Source organism: Cotesia typhae, unplaced genomic scaffold (genome assembly GCF_013202065.1).
Source record: "Cotesia typhae breed Kobodo isofemale line unplaced genomic scaffold, CoteBio_Ctyphae contig_5, whole genome shotgun sequence".
Taxonomy (NCBI): Eukaryota; Metazoa; Arthropoda; class Insecta; order Hymenoptera; family Braconidae; genus Cotesia; species Cotesia typhae.
This window is the reverse complement of record NW_027423757.1, coordinates 9,990,572-10,017,586: the sequence shown is the minus strand read 5'-3', so window position 1 is coordinate 10,017,586 and position 27,015 is coordinate 9,990,572. Positions and strand designations below refer to the sequence as shown.

The window sequence follows — 27,015 nt, the reverse complement described above, 5'->3', positions numbered from 1 at the left end:
ATATAAATATTTAAGTATATATCTGTATATTTATTGGATGTATTGTTAATATCGTTGTTATTGTAATTATTTTTGTCGACGTCCAATTTGTATTCACTGAGCCATGGAATATTTTTATGCTGGCATAATTATGATTTTTGTTAAAGTTACACAATTGCTAAGGAAATTGGTGGGTTGTAAAAAAAAATAATAATGATGACAAATATCATTATAGTAGTATCAAATAAATATGGAATAAATGAAGCGAATAATGAATTGTTGAAGAAATAATATATTGTTGAATTTTTTTGGGTAATTTTAAATATCTGGTAAAATTTATTATTTTTTAAAAAAACAATCTCTTCTATTTTATAATAGTTTAAAAAATTAAATTATTTAAATTATACATTCTAATAATTAACCTTGAGATAGGAGTTGTATAAAAGAAAGTAAATGTTACTTATTAACATTCGAATTTGTATTTACTACGTATGCATTTTAATTGTAAAGATTTAAATAATAAGAGTTAATTAGTTTACATTGCTATGAAAAATAATATTATTTGATAATTATATTCTCGGTAACTTCTCGGTAATCATTTCTTCCTGTGTGAAGTATTTAAATATAAAGAAATAATCGTTATAAATATTAAAATTAATCATTTTTACTCAATAACACAATTTCCGGTTTTATCTCCTGAAATTTATTAAATAAAAATTTATCAGACCAATTTCTTCCAAATATTAACAACAAATATGAAAAAAATGAAGAAATGAAACAAGGAAATTAAATAATAGTATTTTTATGCAATCAATAAGACTTAATGTTTATTTTTAGTTATTCTTATTTTATTCCTTTTCATTGGCGTCCGCTACTGCGATAAAAGAAGACATATATGTCCCTGCCTATATACAATATATACAAACATAAATATTATATGAGTGAGTGTATATTTTTCTATATATGTTACATTAACTCTCCTGAAGAGTTCCACGATTTCGTTTGAATGGAATACACGGAAACGTGAGATTATACTTTCAAAGCGTTTCTTTTTCGGTAGTTATTATACACATCCATGTTCCCCATCATCAACAAACTCTCAGACTGTTTACGAAGCGTAGAGCTAACCGATCGTCTGGACGGATTATCAAGATTTTATGTGGTGGATGCCGGATCGTAGATATAGGATCCGAAAAAGGTGAAGAAGAGGGATGGACAAACTAACAGAAGGGCTGAGTATCTGAATCTTGCTGAGAGAAGAAGAGACTCGCCGGCATATGCGGCCCGATAAAATCGTATAATTCTTATTATGTTGTAGATATTTCTTCTGGGCAGGGCGTCTATAGACTGAAACTATCATACGCTGGAATATGGTGTGAGACGAAGACGATGAAGAAATAAAAAGTACAAGAGTAGATGGATAAAAAATCATGAATATGGCATTTGCAGAGCAATACCAAGAGCATCTCATTGGTGAACACACTGGTTTATAAGCTTAGATAGGATAACTTCTATGCTGGATATGTGTTGTACACAAGACGGCTGAGATGTTGTGTAGAAAGAACAGAGTGATGAATCACGTAAGATCGTAATCAAACCGGCAGTTGGAATTGCAAATTGTCAAGCACCGAATGACAATGAGAGCAACCAGAACACTATTACACATAACAAAACAACACGTTTTAGTTTACAATACTTTAAATTGCCAATCATTTGATTTAATGCTTTTTCTGGGTACAGTATGCAGAAAAAAAAATATTTGATTTAAGAAAAACATTCTCTTTCAAATTTCAATTTTACTTTTAAGAAATTCACGAATCAAATCAAGGTAATGAAACTTGTGGACAAGAAAAAATTGAAACTTTTGGAGAAGATAAAAAAAATTGAACTTTTGGGAGAGAAAAATAATTGATTTAAGAATTTTTGTCTTGAACGAAACACGTTACTATTTTCAAACAAAATTTATCGCAGATAATATGTTTTGCCGATTTTATTTCTAAAAAAACATAATTAATATTCACTGTCCTCGGAGCATGATAATTAATTTTACTAATTACGGGACCAGAATAATTTAAAACATTAAAAAAATAATTTTGTTTTCGAATGAACAAAAATTTTTTTTATGAAGTATTATTTTCTTTCAGTGCAGAAGAGTACTTTTCATCCTTTTGTGCTGTTATCTGGTCAAACATTATGCCGCATTATTGTACATTGTACAGTATGGACTTTCTGTTTTCGTTTCATTGTCCTTCCAGGATAATAATAGTTAGTCAATGATGGTTATTTATTCATTGCGAAGATTAAAAAATGAAAACTAAAAGTCGGCAGAACAAAGCTGCGGTAATCTCAACTGAGTTTTGTGTGTTGTCAAAAAGTTTCGGACAGAATTCAGCCGTTATTACCCGGATTAAGTGCGAGTCAAGAGCAAAGGGTGACTTGGACGGCTGTCTGCTGGCTGCTTTACTTATTTTCTGGTAAAACTCTTAAGTTAACCGTAAGCTCACTTGATGAATCATGGGTTCGTTCAGTTGGTTGTTGTCGTCGACGAGCGCCAGCATGCCACATAAAGAAAAGGAAATCGATACCGGGTTATGCTCTTGCTCTGGCTCGTTGGTTCTTTATTTCGTCTGCTAAAAGAAATATATGCGATAATGTCGATTGTACGGTTAAATTCCTCGACAATAAACTTTTATTTCGAGAGTTTAATGAAGTGAAATGAAATGGATAGCGCTTTACCGGCTAAAATAAAATAAATTGTGCACATATACCAACATCTGGCCGGCACATGACTATCGGGATGACCAGCCTATGAAATATGTCTTTTAAAGAACTACTTTTAAAAAGAATGAGCATGATATTCATGTTTTAAAATTTTTATGGTAAAAATAATCAGTTTAAAACTTTTATGATGTAAATTTTAATAGTTAGATGCTTTGAGCAAAAAAATTGGAAAAATTGAAGTTTTAAAAAATGTTTTTTCTAATATTAATTTTTACAGTTTTTAATTAAATTTGTTACAAAGTTTGTAAAAATTATATTCTGAAATTTCAATTTTAACACTAATTTTTTGGCGCATTTAATTATTAAAATTTACGCTACATAAACAGAAAAATTTTTGAATCAAATAAAATTTATTTGAGCAAAAAAAAAATGTTATTATAATTTATTATTAAATCAAATTAATTTTTAAAATATTATTTTTTCTGTGTATAAAAAAATACGAAAAAATTTTATTATTTTTCAGTAAACAACACTCGAAAAAATTAATTAAAAAAAAAAGAATCTTTTAATTCTTCAAATTAAAAAATCAATCAGACAAAAAAATTATTAAATTATGAATTTTTATCCGTGTAACGTATCAAAATATAATTTTCAACTATTAACTGAGCTTATCCTCTCAATATTAAAGTATTCTACGAAACTAAATAACTCAATTTTTATTAATATCAGAAACGAGAACAGATTAATCCTGCGGGTCTTACGCTTCAGGCAAAAAGAACCTCGAAAAGTAAAACAAAGGCAAAATGAAGAGGATCTAATTGTACTATTTCGTGCAGTCTTTGAGATCTCGCGAGCGGACGTAATTACAGCAAGTCTTGAGAGCCTGACAAAAAGATTAAGAAGAGAAAAATATGAAGATGATGATGATGATAATAATAATAACAATAAGAAGGAGTGGATGACACATTTTTCTTTGGCTTTATTCTCCAGACTGTGTGGGTGTATAAAGAGAGCAAACAACTGGTAAAAAAGTAAAGTACTGTGCCGCCGTCGACGTTTGAGTGAATGCGTGTGCCGGAACACGTAACAAGGGTTCGATGGTGCCGATACGAGGGTGGCGAAATAAAAAAAAAGCATAAGTGATTTCCACGTGGAATCCCACCGAACAGCAAAATAACGAGAGTTGTTTGAAGCTCCTATTCTGCGATCGGAGCCATACCAAAAGTTTTTCATCGTTGTTCTGGATAAAAGTCTATATACTTTATGTATATACATAACTGCGACCCTTTTCTCTCCTTGTACATCCATATTCTCCTTCGTTCACGTTGGTATACATCACGTGAGCACTTTTAGCCACCAACCCCGTACCTTGTACATAAGTATATCTTATATAATACACAATATATCTGTATATGTATATATTTTCGGGCAATATTTACCTCAGCTTAGTTACATCCGTCGAGCAAGACCGGGACGTTAAATTTATATATGTACGAATATAATACGTAGGTATTATATTTATGTATTTTTAAGCCCGTCACATATGTGCGAGGCGACTTGAGGGCGGCAAGCATCAATATAATACCTCACGGCTCGCTTCACCCGTATTATTTTAATGTTCTATGATGTACGTGGTGGAAGATAAAAAATTTAATTACCCGAGGTGGACAATGTAAAAAATAACACATAATACATTTATTATATTATATTATACTGCACTTTAACTCTGTCTTTACGGGTTGTTAGATTAATTAATAAAAACGTATGCTGTGTTACGAAACTTTTTATTTAATGAGCACGAACGCACAAGCGGAGAAAACGAGTTGGAAATTCAGTAAATTTTATCGCTGTTAAACATTACTATTGATGATACAAGTTATGGTTCATTTTTAACACCTTTGTTGACAAAATAGAGTGAAGAATTAAAAATTTTTACGTCAATAATTTTACTGAATTTTCATCTCTACTCTATTTTTATAATGATAAAAAATCAATTGAATTTAAGAGAAGAAATTTTAGGCAAAATCAAAATTTTGAAGAATTTAATCAATTCAAATCAAGCAGAAATAATTTTTCTGATTAATTCAAGATAATAAAATTCTTCAAAATTAGTTTTGTGATTAAAAAAATTTTTTTAATTTATTTAAAAAAATTTTATAAAAAAAATTGCATTCATAGTTTTTTATAACTTCCACGTGTAAAATTTATTTTTTAAAAAAATCCTTAGAACTGTCAAATGTCAGTTACTTTCAGTTCCATTTATAAGCCCTATAATTTGATTTCTTATTTGATAAAACTCATTAAATAGCTGTGAAATTCAGTTGACAGTCCACTTAAATCAAAAATACACTTTTATTATATATAAATGACGATGAAAAAACTTAATAGATAATTTATTTGTTCGTTAATCATATCTAAAAGTTCCAATGACATTGATAAATTACAATCCCGATTCAGTAATTTAAAACCTTTTCCTCTAGTTTTCTCGATAATAATTTTCCTACTACCGAAAAAATACACTGTAATTGAACAGGGTAAAAAGGAAGACCGCACCCACAAGCGATGAATCGAGTTTTATTATTAGACATTGGTCGGGGAAGACTCTGAAGTTATTGGTGGTGCGAAGAGTAAGTTATGGGTTTCTCAAAAGGTTCCCTTTAGTCAGAACAACCAAAGACAAGAGGAGAGACCCCACATATCGAAGTCAAAAATCGGTACAATGTGGGTCTGTCTATAATAAGCCAGCAGATAAAGAGAAAGAGTTGTTGCTGGTGGATGAAATGAGGTAGTAAAGAGACAGTAGTCCAGCAGACGGCGTTCCCCGTTTAGTTCGTTGCCCCTACTTCCATTCGGCTGCTTTTGATGCCGGCTGACGGCGCATTATTATTCCGTTAGCTAAGCGGAAGTTCGTTGTTGGGTAAATGCAACTATAGATTCAATATTCCCCTTTTTGCTTAGTATACACCCAATAATAATCATAATCATAATCACAATAATGGTAATAAAAAAAAAAATAATGATGATAATATCAACCCATGTGTTCTCGATGGACATGTATGTTTGAATTGCGCTTGGCTAAATATTTTATGTAAGATTTAATACACTTGGGGTGGTATATTATTTAATTTATTATTTTTTTTTTTTTAATAACGTTTCATTCGATGTTTTCTTTCAGATATAAGGCTGCAGCTAAACGAGCAGCTGAGATGTCTCGACGTGAGAATGGAGTCCCAGGTGGCCCTGGTTGCCGAACTGCAGGACTTCTTCCGCAGACGAGCCGAACTCGAGCTCGATTACAGTAAATCCCTTGACAAAATGGCGAGAAGTATACAAATGCGGCACAAAGAGCAAAAGCAAAAGTAAGTTGAGGCTTTCAACTATTGTGAAATTTAAATTAGAAGGCGCCTGACAATTTTTGGAATTTTATTATACAGAAAAAAAATTGATTTGATTCAATTAAAAAAATTCTTAAAATACATAAAAAAATGAATAATTAAAAAAAAAAATTTGATTATAACAATTTTAACAAATTTTCAAAAAAATTTATAAATTTTTTAGAAAACTGGGATATTTGACTTTTTTTATAAAACGCCCCACTTATAAATAATTACCTTAATTTTTTTCAGGATAAAAAATAAAATGAAAAAAAAAAAAAACATTTGGACATAGTAATTTTTTTCAATTTCTACATTTTAATTTTTTTCATATTAATTTAATTATTATAAAAATCAAAAAAATGACCAGATATTTAATAATTTAACTATCAGTAAATATTAAATAAAATTTTCAATTTTGCCGAATAATAAATTTATTAGGGCTTCTTTCGAGGTTTCCATCCTCTATAACTGGCGTAGCACTTATATAATAACTTGTAACCACCGATCCTTGAATAATCTGCACATGAATAAATTACCAGTGTTGCTTACTTTCATTTTATTTATCTGTTTAATTTTCCCCACGTTTGCTGTTTGCTTCAGGAGGGAGCAATGGCCACTGTTCTCCAGCTACGCTTGCTGGCAGCAACTTGTCAATGAGACGAAAAATCTGAGCCGCGATCATGCCGCGCTTTCCGAGGTTTACAGCACTCACCTGGTCGGAAGACTTAATCAGGTCATTGAAGATGTTCAGCGAATTTACAGACGTGTATGTATTGTTTAATTTATTCATCTAATTTTCTACAAAAAAATTAAATTAATTTAATATCTAAATAATTTTTATAATTTAAAATAATTACAGTGCCGAGAAATTGGGTATGAAACACACGAAGAAATCCTGAGGGTACTTCACGAGCTTCATACGACGATGAAAACATACCAAGCTTATCAAGCTGAGTCACGACAAGCAGAGACAAAATTACGCGTTGCTGAACAGCAGCGTAGTAAACTTGAAGTCACAAATGTACCGCCAGAGAAACTTGCACGTAGCAAGAAGTACAAGCTCATTGAGAAGGAAGTGACTAAGGTTTGTATATTACACATCGTAATAATAGTAGTAATAATAATAATAATAATAATAATAATAATAATAATAATAATAATAATAATAATAATAATAATAATAATAATAATAATAGTAATAATAACATGATGATGCTGTTCACTATTTTTCTTTAGATTACATACATTCTATTCTATTATATTATATTATATGTACGGGTAAATAGAGGAAGAAATAGAACCCATTAACAATGAAAACAAGAGAAGTGAGAGAAATGGAAAAAACGACAGGAGCTTTTGTTTGTGAATAATACAAGACTGACAGCGACGCGTCTCTTCACTTATGGTCACTGAATGCTCCAGCAGTCTAGAGTATAGTACGAGGGAGAGAATTCACGACAGAGCACCGTATATGTTCTATATACTACATAAAAATTTTATACGAATGTGAGTGTGGATTGTAGGAATCACGATGGCCCTTGACACTGGAAAGGTCGGATGCCCTGAGCAATGTACTATCGATTGGACTAACAAAATTTTCGCGTCGATAACCCGACTGTACGCTCAGTGTGTACAATGTACAATAAAAAAATTTTGTTGATTTAGCATTCACCGACGAATAAAACCGTTTGTTCCAGAGCTTTCAAGTTCAAACAGACTAGGTGCATTAAGAGAGTTTACAACAATTGGTAAATACTTAATGGGTTTTAAGCAAGTGGGTAGATTACGATCACGCCTGGGATTTCATTGAATTATCAATTCGCATTGGCAATTTGCTACGAGGGCGTGTGACGCAATACAATTGCAGTTATCAAGTAAACTGGAACTATAATATTGAGCGAAACTGCTCAATGCTGGTATATACAATGCTAAGCGGTTAATCTCTTTTATATATTCAAGTACCAGCTATGAGGCTTACGATTTGTGATCTCTGGCGTTCTTTCAACGAATACTACGCCGTAGTATATTTACTATCCAGATAAAACGAGGCCAGGGGTTTTAGATTTAAAAAACTATTCTCGAAAAAAAACAATAAGAAAAGCTCTCTGGCACGGAAAATATTCAGGGCAACCGCAGGATGTCCGAATTAGGTACTTGCGTCACACTAGTTTGCCAATTGTTCCGCTGCCTACTTTTTGCCACTGATGTGTATATATATTATTATTATTAAACCAGTTCTCTCTCGCTTGCTGGTCCAGTCTTTATCACCGAGTGTCTGTATCTGTCATTGTCAGAATGTATACAATATGTCACTACAAACCACGACGATCCAATGACCACGGTTTGCCTGTTGATGTACGCCAGCTTGAAGGGTTACATCTTCTACATGCATACGAAGCTCCACATGACATACAACTCCAAGAGGCGCCTCGTATTTTAAGCGTTTCTTCTTAACGTTTTTTACATTTACACACATATATATATATATATATATATATATATATATATATATATATATATATATATATATATATATATATATTTTTTTTTTTGAGACTCTCATCTACACAATTCTTATTTTTTATCATTACGAGGCACTAAGCAGACGTCCAGAGATTTAAGTACGAGGTCCAACGGTTTCTCGACTTCCTAAACCCGCTGAAAATAAACAACTGTGGTTTCGTAGGGAGTTTATTCGAGTAGAGTAACTGTCAAGACATGTGATCTTACACCAAAATAATGATAATGATGACGGAGAGGAGGAGAGCTAAATGATTAACGTACGCGTGAAACTCCCTCGCGATAAAACAACCACATAATACAAGAGGGAAGACGAGTTTTATGGGAAGAAAACAAGTATATTATACAAGAAAGAGAGTTACTTAAAGTTATACTTTAACACTATTACATATCCATTCGCGCATGAGTTATCCTATACCCGATGGCGATGGGTTTTGAGGCATGAAAGAATTTATTGGTCGGTATTTTTCTCACTTGCGTGTTGACAGCTTTATAAAAGTAAACCCTGAGCCCGAGCCCGAGAAAAAGCTAATACATAAATAAGTAACACATGAAGAGATTGCGCAAACTCTCAGTAAAATTAACCGAGTCAATTAGTATGTACAGTAATATCGCACGCTATCTAGCATAGGGACGGGCAATTCATTAGAGTAACAGCTGGCCAGGCTGTGTTGATCATGATTCTGATTAAAATCTCTCTCTCAATGTATACTAATGGTTATATCTTATTTCAGAGAAAGAACAAATACACAGAGGCCAAGCTGAAAGCACTCAAGGCTAGAAATGAGTACATTCTTTGTCTAGAGGCGTCCAATACAACGATTCATAAATATTTCGTTGACGACCTGTCGGATCTCATTGATGTAAGTACGCGGGTTAACTTAACCAACATATGTGTGTGGATATAAACGTAAAGTATGTATTTAAATTGATGAGTTCATTGCTTCTATTTCCTCTTACGTTAACATATAAATAAATTTTTCGCTGACGTTGATTACGCTGACTCGATTTATTTGTTTTCTTTTTTTTTTATTTTATTTTTCCATATATACTACACACTATATTTATGTTTGTGTTTTTATTTGCAGTGTATGGACTTTGGGTTTCACAATTGCATCGCACGGGCATTGTTGATGCACTGCAGCGCGGAAGAGGGAAGACAGCGGTCGCTGCAAACAAGCGCCGAGCAGCTGACAAATACTATTAACGCTCTGGATTCTCGTGCAGACAAACAGCGTTTTCTTGAGTCACATCACGCAGCGTTTATGATCCCCAAAAAGTTTGAATTCCAGTGCCAGCGAGGTGATGAAACTCCCGAACCAGAGTTACAGAAGATACTCCACTCGGAAATGGAGCAGCGACTGGGGCAATTGCAGCAACGTGTTACCTCACTCAGAACCGAGTCTGAGGAGGTGTGGAAGACCTTAGAGACCGCTGAGGCTAGTCTTTTAGAAATGCTTACTGCCAAGGACTACGATTGCTCGCGATACTTTGGTGAAAACTGCATGCCAACGTCCAGGCCACCTGAGACTGTTCAGATCAAATTACGCGCTGACAGGCAGGAAACTGAAGAATTTTATCTTACGGTATTTTTTATTTTATTTTACTTTATTTAATTATTTTTATTATTCTATATTATGTTGTTGCTTTTATTTTATTTATAATCTATATTATTAAAAAAAAAAAAAATTTTTTTTTTCATATCATCAATTTTCATATATATATATATATATATATATATATATATATATATATATATATATATATATATATATATTTCCCATGTAGAAATTTCGAGAATACCTGCTTGGAACATCGCGAATAGCCAGACTCGACGCTAAGCAAGAGTACATAAGGCAAAGTCTTCAGGACGGCTCCAATGGAAGCCCAAATCCTTCCATCACAACGTCTAAGCAAAAGCAAGCGCGTAGAAAGAGAATTGGTAGACTGCAGATGAACGGACAGCCAAAGTTATTCGGTGGTTCATTGGAGGAGTATCTCGAGAGCACAAATTTAGAGATACCTTTAATAATGAAGAGCTGTATAAGGGTTATAAATCTGTACGGTCTTCATCATCAGGGCATATTTCGAGTGTCTGGCTCTCAAGTCGAGATAAATAACTTCAGAGAGTGGTTCGAACGCGGTGAAGATCCACTTGCTGACGTGACAGATGCCTCAGATATTAACAGTGTTGCCGGGGTGCTAAAGTTGTACTTGAGGGAATTGCGTGAACCACTCTTCCCTATTATTTATTTCGAGCATCTAATGGAATTGGCGCAGCTCGAATCCAAGCATGAGTTTGTCTTAAAAATGAAACAGTTGATATCGAGTCTGCCGAGGCCGGTTGTTATAGTAATGCGATACCTGTTTGCCTTTCTTAATCACCTCTCGGAATTTTCAGACGAAAACATGATGGACCCGTACAATCTTGCCATTTGTTTCGGGCCGACTTTGGTGCCAGTGCCCGAGGACAAAGATCAAGTACAGTATCAGAATCAAGTTAACGAACTGATTAAAAATATAATAACACTCTGCGAAGAAATATTCCCTGATGATATCGGTGGGATTCAGTATGAAAAATACATCAGCCGAGAGCCCGACGATGTGTAAGTAATTCACTGGCAGAGTACAGTTTTTACATTTGACATTTGACATAAGTTATGAAGTATATAAAAATATTTAACACTTGAAAGACAGTTTGGTTACTATACACACACTGTGTGATGTATAAATTGAATTTATTTTATTTTATTTTATTTTATAGCGACGTTGGTGACTCTCCAACAGATCAGGTTCAAGAAGATATGGACTCTGAAGTGTATCCATCAGAAGATGGTGAGTAGTCTCGTTGTTTTGTCCATTTATTCATATGTTTTTTTAACTCTGTCAATATGTTCTGTATGAAACATAATATTTAATGGCGCAAATGTATTTTTTGTCGTTTGTCAGAGTCTGAAAACTTAGAAGCAACAGCACAATTCGACTTTAACGCCCGATCTGAGCGTGAATTAAGCTTCAAGAAAGGCGATACTCTGACACTTTATATGCAAGTAAGCTATGACTGGTGGCGTGGCTCTGTGGGCGGAAGAGAGGGTTTAATTCCTGACAAATATATCATGCTCAAAATCAAGTAAGTACTTTCCTTGACTTTTAATTCAATCAACTGTTTATTATTTTTTATTGTTATTCTCTCATTCGATATTCATTGTAATACATGGATTAACTTAACGGCTGATGTAATGTCGTTTCAGGGACGAAGAGCGAGATAAAGAGCTATTGAAATCATCAAGCGAAGAATCGATGCGACGTAGAGCTTCGAGTTCCGCAGACAGCGCGCCATCGAGTAACAATTCGCCATTGATGGCACCAACGAATAATCCGAACGCGTGGCCGAACGTCAACACCTCGGATATTATAACAACGTCGTCTTCCGGTACTGGATCTCTGCTCCATCACTCAGACGTAATCAATACCATCAACAGCTCTGTGATTAGCACCTCCAGCAACAACGTCATACCGAATACGGCTACGGCGATGGCGAATGCAGTTAATACCTGCATTTCGTCCTCTCAAGCGATCATCAGTCGAGAGGTATTGGAAACCACCGTTTAGCACACATCAATATTTATTACTATTTATTAATTTTATTTGTTGGTTTTTTTATTTTATTTTTTTTAATTTTTAATATTTATGTATATTAATTAAATTAATATTTTGTTGGATGACGTTTCATGAGCCTCGCCGACCGCAAGGTGCATGTTACTCGTTTCCCGCAAGCTGTAAATTAAATCAAGACGTTATAGTTGATGTTACTAAACTAGATTAACTAAAAAAAAAAAAAAAAAAATATAAAAATAAAATAAAATACTAAAAAATGATAAATAAATAAATAAGCCGCGAATTTGTGGCTTATCGTGCCAAGAATGCATTAATGCGACTGCACAATTATGCACTGCTTATATTTTATTATTACACGCGTGGTTTGCAAAGCCATTACATATAATAGCTTCTTATATTATACAGTGGTATATATATATACATATATACGTACTTATCTATGTCTATATTGTCTATATAAATAAGAGCGGATCAGTAACTCACGTAAAAGTGAGACCGACCGCTTCTTCCTACGCCCACTTGATAAGACTGAATTTTAAATTCAATAATAATAATAATAATAATAATAATAATAATAATAATAATAATAATAATAATAATAATAATAAACACTTACACACTTTACGACAATTTACAATCACCACTGCTACTTTAACGAAACAATTACCATTACTTTTAATAATATTAAACACCACGAATGGAGTGATTAAAACCCTAGATCTAGTTTCTAGTTTATTTATTTATTCTCAAGATTTGCACAATAAATTTTAGCTTATAACACATTTTGTATGATAAATTTGTAAATAAATTACTTAGAAATACTGCAAGAAAAATATATATTAAATAATAAAATAACTAATTAATTAATTAAAAATAAGATCTGCTAGATTATGTGCTCTGCATGTTTTTATATTTATTATTCTCTACAACTTAATTTTCTGCGCCTTAATATTTATGATGAATGATAAATCATGATTTATTATTATAAAAAAAAGCTACCACTCATGGACAACCCTTTACTTTTTTTACTGGTTGGGTTTTTTTTTTTTTTTTTTTTTTTTTTTTGTTTAAAACTATATTTTTCCAGATTTATGTTTAGTCAGCGTGTTAAATCGACTAGCACCTGGCACCTGAGACACCTCTATCACGAGGGTCCCGTTGTTTTAAAACAGGACGGAATAACTACTCAACGCAATACTAAAAACTGTTCGACAAAACTGCTACCTCAGTGTTTTAATTTTGTGTCTTACTTGTGTGCGTGTGACCCTAATTTTGTTTTGTTAATTACTTTTTATTTTATATTTTATTAATATCAATTAATTACTACTATTATAACTACTATAACTACTATAACTACCACTACAACTACAACTACTATTATTTATATATTTAAAAATTGTTAATATCGTTTTGCGTTACTATTTGATTACGTTAACACTTGGATTTAATTGTTAATCACGGAGGGGAGAGTGGCGCATTGACTGTTCAGTTGGTTTGTGAATCCTAGAGTCCTGTAGAACAAATTCAGTCTGTAGATGATGATGATGATGATGACGATCTCACCAAAAGGAATAAAAATCTTGTGACCAAAGGACACATCTTAGACAATGGATTGTCAGTGACTCAAAGTCTAGGTGAGTAAAGTCACGTCATTATGCAGACCACTCCCCCCTTTCCAGACCTCAACACCCCCTTTATAAATTTTCTTCGCATTTCATGCTAATCCTTATTACATATAATGAACCTTTGTCAAATAATTATTCAATCATCGACCACACCCGCAACCCTCAGAGATAAATCCACATAGGTATTTACATATATTTACCTTTCATGTAATATTATTATTATTATTATTATTACAATAACATATGCATCAATTAGAAGCGGCTCAGTTTTGCGAACAGTTTTTATTATTTAGTAACAAGCATGTTTTACTATTTTATTAACTTTAATAAAAAGTATTTACAATAAATGTTAGCATGATCTTAGAATTTTCTTCTTCTTCTTCTTCTTCTTCTTATGGTTTCTCAAAGCTTCCAGCTATTCCTTAATTTATATTCTTCTTTGATACTGAAAGTATTATTTATTTTAGAAATTATTTTAATCTATAATATTAAGAAAATAAGGAAAATTTTGTAGCCAGTGTATTTATATGATATATTTAATTTTTTTATAATTAAGAAATAACCTTGTATCTCATGAACTATTGACATTTTTTAAGATATAAGCTCATCCTGATGTTACATTCATCAAGACCTTTCATTTAAGTACCCACATCAATTTTTCATATATTTATATATATTATATATATGTATATATGAAAAATATATGAAAATGCACGTGGGTACTCAAATGAAAGCTTTGATGAGTGTAACATAGGGATGAGCTTATATCTTTAAAAATGTCAATTGTTAAGAAAATAAGATGCATTTTAACAAAAGCCTTTATTTAATAAAGCAAAATTTTATTTATTTATAGCTTGTAATAAAATAATTAAAGATTAATAAAAAAATTTGACTTTCAGTATCATCTTCTTGCTTTTAATTAAATTTATTATTAATTTTATTATTATTATTATTATTATTATTATTATTATTATTATTATTATTATTATTATTATTATTGTTTTTATTATTATAATTTTACTTTTAATATTTTATTTAATAAAGTAACTTTTAAGTAAATCTAAATAAAAGCGACAGTGACTCACAGCGTTTAATTTGGCATTCTAGGAACAAACGTCAGTGAACCCGAGCAAAATGACATCGAGTCCAGGAAACGAGAAAATACATCCAACGGATCAGTATCTTCAGTCGAGCACACCGAACGACGAGAGTGAGAGCGTAAATGATTTCTTGGACTCGCTTTCGACGATGAGCGAGCAGGCTAATCTGGACGACGTAGAGGATAATAATCAAGAGCACCAGGTGTCATCAATGAATGCGGGTGGACTGAGAGGGTCTGGTCGGAAGCAGTGGAAATCCCAGACTCTGACAGAGACCATCAACAGCCAGCCGTCAATACACTTGAACGACAGCGACAACAACGACGAAGATAACAACAAAGAAGCTACGACATTTTCAGCGAACAGAGAATTGTGGCAAAAACGAGCAAACTCACAGACACAATTGACCCCACCAGTTCCTCCCACGACACCCAAGAACTTCCGTGCTTCACAGGAATTCCGGGAGATGCGTCAAAAGCACACCCCTGACCTGGTGATGGATCTTCCTCTTGCCGCGCAAGACGCCAGCAAAAAATCAGCTTCCTCCAGCAGCTTAAACAGTTCCGACGACGAGAATTCTTTGGCTCCGCCGACTCGCAATGGCTCGGAAAAATCACCGAGCAATGGACCCGAGTCTCCGGACATGAGCACCGCCGCCGAGCGGTTCGCCAAGCAGAATCAGTGCACGCTTAAGAAGAATACCAAGTCGGGGAATACGAACACCTCGAACAATTTAACGGACACCGGCAGAATAAAAAGTCTCGTGGGCACTGACGGGGAGATCAACGACCACGTCGGGAATATAAAGGACAATATTGTCAGATCAGCTAGCAATAACGAAATTTCTTCAGACAATGTTCCGTTACGTTCCCCGCTACCTCCCCGGTCGACCCCGCTGATCGCCGCTAAGTTCGCGGACATGCGGCTGACTGGCGGGAGCCAACAGGTGTCTTCCTTCAAGCCTCAGGTTAAGGTCAAACCGACCATTCTCCGCAAGCCGACGGTTCCCTTCCCTCATCCTCACATGAGTCCTGAGCTCGCGAGAAAAATTGAGAAACAAGTTCAGGGTACTGATTAGGATTTTCAAGATATTATTTAATAATTTTTATTAAATTTTATTAATATAATGGCTTCCACGTTTTTTACCGCATTGATGACGAATGATTACAATAATATGAGTGATAATGATCATTTATATTTAGTATTAGATTAAACAGAGTGCTTGAGGATGAATTTTTTATGACATTATTAAGATTAAGATATTTTCATAAGTTTTTAAATTTTAATGATAGGATCTAATAATATCGAACACCATTTTATAACGCAAAGAGTTTTTTTTTTTTTTTTTTTTTTTTTTTCGCGGTTAATTTTCATCCACTGACCAATCCGCCGAAATAATCTCGCGATAAATGGTAGAATATATTTTATTGTATGTTATTATTTTCTTCGTTTGCCAACTATTTGTTTTTTTTTAATTAAATCACTAGTGTTTAAATACCCAGTTGTATTATTTTTTTACCAAATGAATATACAGCACGATCTTTTCTAGTCGTATTTCACTGTATTGACTATGTTTAATTTTTACAAATTAAACACTGTAAAAGTTAAGAGTAAAAAAAAAAATCTTTAAACTACATCGAAGTTAAAATCCGCTATTATTTTAGGCACATAAACTAAAAATAAAAATTATGTAAGCTTAGCGTAACTTGTATGATATATTTTATTGAAATATTTAAAAAGTCATAAAAAATACCACGGTGTTAAAACTTTAATGTGCGTACTCACGTCTATTGAAGTTGTAATTTCGTAGGCGTTTTTTATTTTTTACGCCTTCCTTTTTTTTTATTTTTATTTTAAAAATAATATTCATAAATAAATACGTATATATATTTATATGTGTTATTAAATAATAAATGGTGCCCAATAGTAGCAGAGACTAGAATCTCAATATATATTATTAATATAATTAAATATTATGTATCTTATTATTGTATACGACCAGCCAATGTTCGATATATATATATTCCTTATAAATTATTACGATTATTATTATTATTATTATTATTATTATTATTATTATTAGTATTATAATTTTTATTAATTTTTACATGTGAAACTTTTTAATTAAATTTTTTTATAATAATTTAATTGCAATAAATATCTAAAAAAAATTTTTACATCTGTTAACTTCAGTATCATGTTTCTGCAGTAAGAATTGTCTAAATTCATGTAGCCCCAGATTTTTTTTTTTCGCTATTTTAAAAATCACTGAATTTATATTTGGTAAAATTTCCATTTCGCTAATTTCATAAATATCATTTTTTATTAGCGACTAATTTTACAAATGACATTATCAACTAATTTTCAAATTTATAGTTTATAAATGTTTGAGTTTACAAATGGCTATTTTCCAGTAAATTTAAATTAAAAAACATACTTAAATTAATGACCACGATTGTACTATGCTACTAAAATAATAAATAGTAATAAAAAGTGAATGTAGCAATTGTAATTGAGACAAATCTCATCGAGACTGGGTGATAGCCGATTGGCAAAAACCGTACTAGTTTGTAGCCACTCTTCCCTTTTTTAATGAAACAAACAGAAAAAAATAATAATAATAATTATTATTATTATTAAAATATTTAATAAATAGACCACAAAAATTTTTCCAAATAGTTTTAAATAATAAAAATAATTTTGTCACTTATACAACTTGATACTTTACAACGATTAGTAAAAAATCTAATACAACATATTTATAAAAAATTATATTTAAGTAAATCATTTATAATTGATAAATCATATATTCATATATAACTTGGTATAAACAAAAAAATGTATACACTTGAATATAATAAAAAAAAACATATATTCTTTGAGAAATGTTTCTTGGAGACATTTTAGCAGCTCGTTTTATAAAACAAGAGTTGGAAGATCACAAATGGTCCATTAAGTAGTTTATTAATTATTAATAAAGCACTAACGCATCGGCGCGGTATTAATTATTATTATTAATAATAATCTATTGATATTCTTATTATTACTTATTAGTAATTATAATTACTGTATTAATTAATTGGCTATCAAATAGATAAAGTTTGTATCCCACCGCAATAATAATATAATGCGTAATAATATTGATTAACGATAATAAACCAAAGCGTTACAATAAAAAGTAAACCCCTGCCGCTTATTATCCCCATTAAAAAAAAAAAAAAATAAATAAATAAATAATTGTACGATATATTGTTAGTCTTATAAAATATCACAGTGTTTATTTTTAAATTATTTTATTTAATATTAATTAATAATTCATTATTAAAGATTATTATTAACTGAATGTATAGAAAATTAAAAGAAGAAATCATTTTATACTTTCGCTGTATAATGAGACGAATTAATACTTGTTTATAATTATAATTATATATTATTATTAATAATTAATTGTATGATGATGATTGGTGTGAATATGATTTTAATTAATTAGTGATTTATATTGAATATTATATTATATTATATTATACTATATTATATGACGTAATTGATAATTGGAACAAATATAAGAAGAAACGAATTATATGCGTATATTAAACGGCTTTTAATGCTAATGTTATAATTAAAAGTCAGTAATAATGAAAATTATATTAAATATAACTAATAAAGAACAGACTGTAATAAAAAAAAATTAATAAATAAATAAATAAACATGCAATTGTCTATTTGAATTTTATGACATTAAAGTTAGATATCATTTGACAATTTTTTAATTTTCTTTAATAAAAAAATTTGTTCTATAAAAATTCTTTTTTAAAAATTGCATTTTTAATTTATTTAAATTTCTACAAGTTCATTTTTTTAATAATTTATTTTTATGACTTTAGAAGATATTTAATAATTTTTTTTTAACAAATAAATTATGACAAAAAAATTAACATTTAGAAATTAAAAAAAATTAAAAATCTAATTTTTCAAAAATCATTTTTTTTTTCTTATTTGTTTTTGCCATAATTTATTTGTTAAAAAATTCTTAAACTTTATAAATATCTGCTAAATTAATTCTTATTTTATTTTTGCTATAATTTATTTGTTAAAGAAAATTAAAACAATTGTGAAGTGACAGCTAAATTTAATGTCATTTGAATTTTCCCTCTTATCTTGTACATCGGCCATATCAGCTGTTAACAAAAAAAAAAAAAAAAAAAAAAATTCTCGTTATTTATCTGAGCTTCGTTAAATAGTACGTCAGTTATGACAAGCTAAATTCAAGTTAACAAACCCGTCAATGATTAATAATTATCGTAATAATAATAATAATAATATTTAAAATATTATTATTATTAATAAATAATATCGCAGCATAATGCCTAAATTTAGAATCAGAGGTGTGGTTATAAAATCAATAGCAAGTGTTCTCATTTATTTCAACTTTAACCTGAAAAATTAAATATCAATATTAAAACATTATGTGATTAAAATACATTTTAAGTAAGTTTTTTTTATTTATTATCATTGAATTTTTTATTTAATTCAATTTATTTATTTAAAGGTATGAATTTACAACAAATTGATGCATTTATTAGCAGAATGTCGTAGAAATGGAGGTAAAAGATATTTTAATAAACATATTTGGTCAAGATAGTATTAATGAGTTTGACATACCCACGAGCACTAAATCCGACGACAATTCCAGGTAATTAATTTTATTTTATTTATTTCATTAGTTTAGTTTCTAAGATCAAAGTAAGAGTTCATTAGATTTTTTTTTTTTTTTTTACGTTTAAAATAATTGTTCACTAAAATTTTAAACTTGGAGACAAAAAAAGTAAACGAAAATCAATTTAGCATATATTTAATAATTTTTAAAATTTTATAGCAAATAAATTATGGTAAAAAAAAATTATGACAATAAAATTAGCTGACATTTAAAAATTTTAATAATTTATTTTATTGAAAAAATATTTAAAAAAAAATTAAAAGAAAAAATTTCATGTGAAAATTAATAAAAATTACAAGTGAAAATTTTTAGAAGCATTTTTTTATTGTAATTGATTAAATAAAAAAATTTTTAAAATTAACAGCTGATTGCTAACTTCAGTATTATTTTCTATAATTTTTTTGACAGAATTCAGCAGAGCCTCAGCTTTGTCGGAGAGTACATAGAAAAATTTCTGGTGGAGGCGAACAAGAACGAGGTAATAGAAGACACTCAACCCGGCCGGATAGGTCCAAAACTAGTACGTTTTGACGTATCAACGCACCACGGTCTCATAATAGTGTCTCCAGACCGACTGAGTGTAAATTCTCAGAGTAATTTCAGCACACTGAGAGCAAACACCGGTTTTTTCGAGGGAAAATGGATGTACGAGCTGCAGCTGGGCTCGAAGGGAGTGATGCAGGTAGGCTGGGGCACGGCGCAGTGCAAATTCAGCCAAGAAAGCGGAGTAGGTGACACGGTGAACTCGTATTCCTATGACGGGAACCGCGTGAGAAAATGGAACGTCTCTACTTACAAGTACGGCGAGCCGTGGTTGTCTGGTGATATAATTGGCTGTGCATTGGACATGGACGAAGGTACAATAGACTTTTATCGCAATGGAAGACACCTGGGCCGTGCGTTTGACAATATTGCGATGGGTACGGGTATTGCATACTTTCCTACTGTTAGTTTAGCATTCACTGAAAATTTAACCGCTAATTTCGGATCGACGCCGCTGAGGTATCCCGTGGACGGGTACCAGTGTCTGCAATTAACTCCGCATGACCAAGTTATAAAAGCGAGCATGCTTATTAAATGGCTGGGGAATTTATTGAAAATGATTGAAGAGGACACCGATAATAACAGCTGTCCCGGATTCGCTGAAAAAACAATGAGCAAACGAACGTACCTGATGTGCATCGCTAGATTGCTTATGCATGATCTAGGTCTTCTGCTTACAATACCCTACATAATTGAGGCTGTCTTCCTGCCATTCTTTCATCAACAACTAACTCCCAATAATCATTCAACAAGTTTTACTAAAAGTAGTCAAAATAATGTTATCAATAACTCAAAAGTCAATATACTATTAGATATATTGTGGACATTTTTAGAGGAACATGAGATAAAACTGTGCCTCGAGAACAGTGTTATTTATTTGCTCTCAATATTCCGTCACGTGTCAATGCTTTTAGAGTACCCTGATCAGTGTAAGAGCTTGCTGATACTTACAAGCATGTGTCGGCACTCTAAAACCCGTCAATACTTACTGCAAAGCATCTTGTTTGACAGAGTAAGATTCGCCAACTTCGTACACGTAAAGCCGCTAGACGAAGGCGGTCTGGCCGAAATAATCCCCAAGACCTGGTGGGAAACGAATCCCATAGACACCTCCGTCGAAGTTAATCGCGACAGCTACATGCAGTCCTGTGAGACCATAAAAGCGGCTATCGCTGAAATTGAAGCACTCCAGGTTGAGTTGCTGATAACTTTGTTAGACAACACCGACGGGACACCCAAGACACCCTCCTCCAGGACGATATTTTTGAAGAAATTCCGCAGGTTTGTTCAGGATAATTTAATATCAAGCCGTACGCCTTTGCAAATAACTGTCTGCTGTTTCCATCGATTGCTGGTGGCCTTTCGAATTCTCTGGGATTCAGAAGTCGGTACCAGCCCGATTTACATACCTTGCAAGCTGTTCTACGATGGGTCGATTAATTATACGGGAATTGACAGGCTCGGTGGAGTGCTATCCTACCTCAATAAAACGTACAAGAATGAACTCATCCATCATCTAGGACCAGACCATGAAGTTATCATGGCGATGGAACAAGCTGCTCAGGAATCGACTGCTACCAGTACATTTATGGCTGGTCCAGGTCACATTAATGAGCTGCCAGTGGTGATTCCTACCTCGACGAGAATGGTCAATGTCAATCCAGGTACGCCGTTGACGCCGCTGATTCTCGGGTACCCTACGAGTGGGTTTACTCGAGAAGCGAGAACCACTCCGATGAAAGTTGGCTCAGCAGACTCAGTAGTGTCTCTCCTCGAGTTATTGGAAGGAATAATTTTGTTCTACCACGCTGCTGCTAAGAAACAAGTCGCCAAGGTCGCTAATTTGAGAGACAGTATGACAGAATATATTACAGCGATGTCGGAGATGAAAGTCAGGATTGACAGTACCAAGAAACTAAAGGATCCAAATTCGCAGTCAATACACAAAGAATTAATACGTACTGTTAATGTTTTTAGTACAAAGTTATTTGAACAAGCTAGACACATGGCTTGGGTGCGCGCTGCAGTTTACTCTGAAGAAAAGCAAGCGCAGTTGGCTTGGTTGCTCAAAGTTGTTTTGCTGACATTAGGTAAGGCCAATGAGGAGGGCAATATGTTTCGGTTTGTACCTGATTTTTACTTGGAAGCGCTCGCAGACTTGAGCGTGGGTTTGAAGAATCATTTGCATCCAACGGTACCGATTGAAAAAATACCTGGCTATCAAGATGTCCTGAAAGATATTGCCCAGTTTCTTTGTGATCATTTCTTAGACCCGCGAATCGTTCACGCGATCGCTAAAGACACGTTGATTTTAACGCTAGCTGGGTTCACGTCTAACTCACTGACTCTTCAAGCCTTGGAACAAATTCCCCGAGAGTCGAGAGTTAAATTGGTGAGTAATATTTTGCGACCTTATGAAAATCGCGCTTGGGCCCAGTCAAATTGGGTGCTCGTGAGGTTCTGGCAAGGAAATGGGTTTGCATTTAGGTACGAAAAGAGTCCGCATTTATCGAAAAAAGTCGGCCCTAAAATGCTGCAACAGGAGTCGATATCACAGCCAATAAAACCGTGTCCGTCGCAGGTTTATCAAACGCATGTCAAAGAAATACTTTTAGAAAATTCAAAAACAACGACGCAGTTTTTGAACTCGCTGCTCAATCAAATGAATTGGGCGTTCTCGGAGTTCATCGGGATGGTCCAAGAAATTCACAACGTATCTTCCAGGCCTGAGCGAGTCTTCATAGAATCGAGACAGCTTAAAATATGCGCAACGTGCTTCGATCTGACGATATCGCTGTTGAGAGTTGTCGAGATGATTGCAACTGTGGCGCCGAGTATTTTTAACAATCCTCAGCAATCATCTGGAGACAATTTGCTGGCGCGACTCTGTCAATTGCTCTGTCAGATTCTAAACAGAATAAGCTCTCAGACAAGCTGTTTCCAGCACGTCGTGCTTTTAAACATCCCGGACTTGGACACTGTTGACCACTTTCCAATTCTGGTCGCTGTGGTGGGCATTCTTTTGGCTCTGCTTCAAGATGACATGGCCAGCGGCCAATCAAGCAAAACTGGCGAGCAAGTTCCGCGAATCACCCGGACTCTCTTGACAGAGCCGAGTTTTCAAATGAACTCTCTGTACTTTGTCGTCGGAGAAGGAGCTACGAAAAATAGTAAGCTAAAAAATGTTAAAGTATTTACTCTAGAAAATTACAAGAATGACGTGAGCGAGCGGGAGATAAAACGTCTGAGAGATGTGATTAAGTACTTGGATAAAAAGCGTACTCTTCTACCCGACAATCGCATAATCAGCGACGACGACGATACTTGTACTATATGCTACGCTTATCCTATAGGTGCAATTTTCAAGCCTTGTAACCACAAATCATGTCGCGCATGCATCGACCGGTATTTGTTGAACAGCCGTGAATGCTTCTTCTGTAAAACAGTTATTATGCAAGTGTATGATATTGATGATGCACTTTTGCACGATCTAACCGCCTCTAGTCTTAATCCCTCTAGTTCCTCAAGTATATCGTGATATTTAATATTGTAAAAAATCGTTTTAAAGATAATGAGATTATTGATTTATTAATATATATAAAATTTATTTATGCTAATATTTTACATTTATTTATTTATAAATAACTCATTCACTTTTTATCACAATCTCCTTGTTCCTCACTCTTCAGTCTAGATATGGAAAATTTATTTATGATTATGAAGAAAACAAATTATTCGAGAAAAATCTCGATGTTACAACCAAATTATTATTAATTTAAAAAAAATTTTTTTTTATCTACTCCAATTTAATTTTCATGAAAATTAAGTTAGCTGGCATCTAAAAATTTTTAGAATTTTTTTTTTTTTATTGACAAAATTATTACAAAAAAATTTTTTTTAATTTTTATTTGTAAAAAACTTGAAAAAATATAAGTGCGATTTTTAATTTTGATTTAATAAGAGAAAAAAAATAAAGAAATTTAAATCGTCGGCTAACTTCAGTATTATTAATTTTCTTCATTTTTTAAAATATCAATAATTATTATAAATTTCTACTTTTTTGGCATCTTCAAAGCGTATTTTTTTAACATAAAAAAATGAAATAAAAAATTATAAAGAGTAAAAATTCTATAAAATTTTTAAATAATATTTTTACAACAAATTAATGATAAATATTATTCGGGCTAAAATGATTCAGAGGTACATATTAATTAAAAAATTCACAGCCTTTGTTTTTAAACGCATAAACTACCACCAAGACCGATTCTGACTCCGGTGACAAACTTTTTATCAACAGGAACCTGATATAAGTCTTCAAGTGCTTGAACAAACACTAAGCCACATACAAAACCGCCTAGAGCGGTCATAACAACAGCTACGACGATAAAAAAGCGACTTTTGTATGAATGAATAGCAGGATCTCTAACCAGGATACTTTGCAGTAAGCAAATCCCTGGAAAAATAAATATAAATGTTGCTGAGAGCGTTCCCATAAGATTGATAACAGGCGATATGTCGGAAATTACGACGGCAGCAAATAGCGTCAGGATAAACCACAAAAGAGTCACAAAAGCTCTCACTGTAACGTTATCTTCAATTTCGGCGTGGAATAAGCCCATCAGCGAATTCCGCCCACAAAAAAGTACAATCGGGTAGGTCGTAAAATTTTTTACAGCAATTGCAATTATCGCTATCGCGAGGCTTGCACTCTTGTCACTGTAGCCCTGCAGAATGTCACTGGGCACATGGCCCATGCCGAAAGTCTTGTAGCCGAATATTCCGACAATTGTGTAGGAGAAAAAACACAAACCCATGCTTGCTATCGCACACCAGGTGAATTTGCTGAGGTTTCGGTCTTTCATACACGCATAAGTCGGTATCGATGTCATGTGAGTCTAAAAAAATAATTAATTATTAATAAATTAAATTTAAACTTTAATTAATTCTAATTATTAAATATGATACCGAAATTAAAAGACATTTGATAATTTTTAGAAATTTTTTAACTAATAAATTTTAGCAAAAAAAATTTTAATTAAAATTAACTTATCAGATATTTTATAATTTTTGGAACAAATAAATTATAGCAAAAAAATGAGGAAAAAAATTTTTCTAAGTAAAAATTTAAAAAAATAAAAAATGCAATTTTTTAAAAATAATTTTTCGGAAGAAATTTATTTGTTAAAAAATGATCAATTAAATTGCTAACTTTAATATCATAAAATTCCATGTTTAGAAGCTCTAAAAAATTATAATTGTAATTTTTTATAAATAATTTTCTAGACAGAAAAAAAATAAAAAATTGTAAAGTGTCTGCTAATTTCAATGTCATTAATAATTTTTTTTTTTTTTTTTTTTTTATACCTGGTAAGCGAAACAAATAATTGGAACCAATTGAAATGCTTGAGAAGCGTTTCGAGGCCATACTTGTGTTGGTTTTGGATAATCCGGCGTGTTGATACTCTGATGAATAATTACCCATATTACATAGACAATAGTGATGCATCCTACGGAGCTGACGTAGCTCAGAATGTCCAGCCGCTTGAAGAAACTCATCGGCAGGATAAAAAGCGTGCAGCTGACACATGTGATGAATGTGCGGGATAAAAACCTGCAGTCAATGAATGAGTGATGAGTTTATTTAATTTTTTAAGACTTGAAAATATAATTAATCATAGTACCAGTGGTGACAGTAATCCGTTCCGTAGTAAGTTGCTAAAACACGCTCAAATTGATCGCCAATGACAATTATAAATGTAAGACAACATCCGAAGCTGTAAATAGTGACACAGATCCCACACAATATCAAGGTTTTAGGTCCGCAGAGTCCAGCAACAGTGTCTGGCATAGAGGATGTTTTTGTTATGTCACTGCAGTTTGCGAGGGTCACTAGCGCAATGGTAATGAATATTAAAAATGACAATTGAACTATTATTGCTGATATCACTCCACCGGAACGATCAAATGCCAAGGGAAAATTCAGCAACCCGGCTCCCAGTGTCGCGTTTAAGAGTAAAAAAATTGTTCCGATTACTGTTGTGCCTGAAAAAAAAAAAAAAAAAAAAAAAAATTAATTAATTAATTATAATTATTATTGTTAGAAATTTATAGAAGCAAATTTTTATTACCTTCAGGATTGGAATTAGAACGGGTTGAACTATTATCGAATGGCACTTCAACACTGTCATCTATCAAGCTGTATCCGTTTCTCCGTAAGAATCTCATTGCGAATGATGATAATACTTGTAACAGCCGATGTTAAGCTTCCACATAAATATCAAATTAGTAATTGCTCTTAAACATTGCTTCTTTAAAATGAGTAATTTAATTATCAAGCAGCTTGTTTTTGATACGTTTTAATACCGAGTTCAAAGGTCTTGGAAATAAGAAAATGTAGAAAAAGTTATTTTAGCACACCGGATTAAGCAATACTATTTACCACATAGTTATAATCTAATTGAGAATTATTTCAATTCGAGTTAATATACTTATTAGATATCATTATATATTTTACATAATTATTAGAATATGCTTAGCGGTAAAGAATAACTTATCTTCACTTTAAGCCAGTTGATTTTTCGTCATTTCATACTTTAATTTAACCGAAGATAATTATATACTTAGTATAATATATGTATACAATGTTTTTTTTAATAAAAAACAGGTTTCAATTTTTTAAATTTATATTACATTTATATATATATTATATATGTATAACTTTTCACAATGAGATGGCGCTTTGCCGACTTTTAAATTTGAACATTTGACTTTATTTTTAATAATAAATCATTTTTAGAATGTTAAAAGTTTTTTTA

General features: G+C 32.2%; 3 protein-coding genes across 5 annotated transcripts in view; 2 read left to right on the top strand and 1 right to left on the bottom strand.

Moving 5' to 3' along the window:
* The window catches only part of LOC141530409 (SLIT-ROBO Rho GTPase-activating protein 1), a 35,821-nt gene extending 17,613 nt beyond the window's left edge, over nucleotides 1-18,208 (top strand). For all 3 annotated transcript variants that reach the window (XM_074247489.1, XM_074247490.1, XM_074247491.1), the window contains exons 2-11: nucleotides 5,876-6,059; nucleotides 6,678-6,843; nucleotides 6,937-7,161; nucleotides 9,332-9,460; nucleotides 9,686-10,183; nucleotides 10,386-11,203; nucleotides 11,362-11,432; nucleotides 11,547-11,727; nucleotides 11,849-12,188; nucleotides 14,948-18,208. In XM_074247489.1, the coding sequence (XP_074103590.1) occupies nucleotides 5,876-6,059; nucleotides 6,678-6,843; nucleotides 6,937-7,161; nucleotides 9,332-9,460; nucleotides 9,686-10,183; nucleotides 10,386-11,203; nucleotides 11,362-11,432; nucleotides 11,547-11,727; nucleotides 11,849-12,188; nucleotides 14,948-16,018 (3,683 nt within the window). In that variant the 3' untranslated portion in view covers nucleotides 16,019-18,208. The remainder of the gene's footprint in view (nucleotides 1-5,875; nucleotides 6,060-6,677; nucleotides 6,844-6,936; nucleotides 7,162-9,331; nucleotides 9,461-9,685; nucleotides 10,184-10,385; nucleotides 11,204-11,361; nucleotides 11,433-11,546; nucleotides 11,728-11,848; nucleotides 12,189-14,947) is intronic.
* A 976-nt stretch (nucleotides 18,209-19,184) lies between these two features.
* LOC141531069 (E3 ubiquitin-protein ligase RNF123) lies at nucleotides 19,185-23,817 on the top strand. The gene is made up of 3 exons (XM_074248563.1): nucleotides 19,185-19,428; nucleotides 19,490-19,633; nucleotides 20,066-23,817. The coding sequence occupies exons 2-3, from the start codon at nucleotides 19,539-19,541 to the stop codon at nucleotides 23,736-23,738; spliced, it is 3,768 nt and encodes a 1,255-aa protein (XP_074104664.1). The 5' UTR covers nucleotides 19,185-19,428; nucleotides 19,490-19,538; the 3' UTR covers nucleotides 23,739-23,817.
* Nucleotides 23,778-26,916, bottom strand: LOC141531073 (sodium-coupled neutral amino acid transporter 7). The gene is made up of 4 exons (XM_074248566.1): nucleotides 26,329-26,916; nucleotides 25,882-26,242; nucleotides 25,565-25,811; nucleotides 23,778-25,095 (listed from the first exon to the last, which is right to left on the bottom strand). The coding sequence occupies exons 1-4, from the start codon at nucleotides 26,423-26,425 to the stop codon at nucleotides 24,436-24,438; spliced, it is 1,365 nt and encodes a 454-aa protein (XP_074104667.1). The 5' UTR covers nucleotides 26,426-26,916; the 3' UTR covers nucleotides 23,778-24,435.
* Between the last annotated feature and the right edge of the window lie 99 nt (nucleotides 26,917-27,015).

What these genes read in the sequence shown, in the direction of transcription:
- LOC141531073 (XM_074248566.1), bottom strand. Translation starts at nt 26,425, where the DNA reads ATGAGATTCTTACGGAGAAACGGATACAGCTTGATAGATGACAGTGTT. An exon ending in TTCTAATTCCAATCCTGAAG is followed by an intron (nt 26,243 to 26,328) that starts GTAATAAAAATT and finishes TTTTTTTTTCAG; the next exon opens with GCACAACAGTAATCGGAACA. An exon ending in ACGGATTACTGTCACCACTG is followed by an intron (nt 25,812 to 25,881) that starts GTACTATGATTA and finishes CATTGACTGCAG; the next exon opens with GTTTTTATCCCGCACATTCA.
- LOC141531069 (XM_074248563.1), top strand. Translation starts at nt 19,539, where the DNA reads ATGGAGGTAAAAGATATTTTAATAAACATATTTGGTCAAGATAGTATT. An exon ending in AAATCCGACGACAATTCCAG is followed by an intron (nt 19,634 to 20,065) that starts GTAATTAATTTT and finishes TTTTTTTGACAG; the next exon opens with AATTCAGCAGAGCCTCAGCT.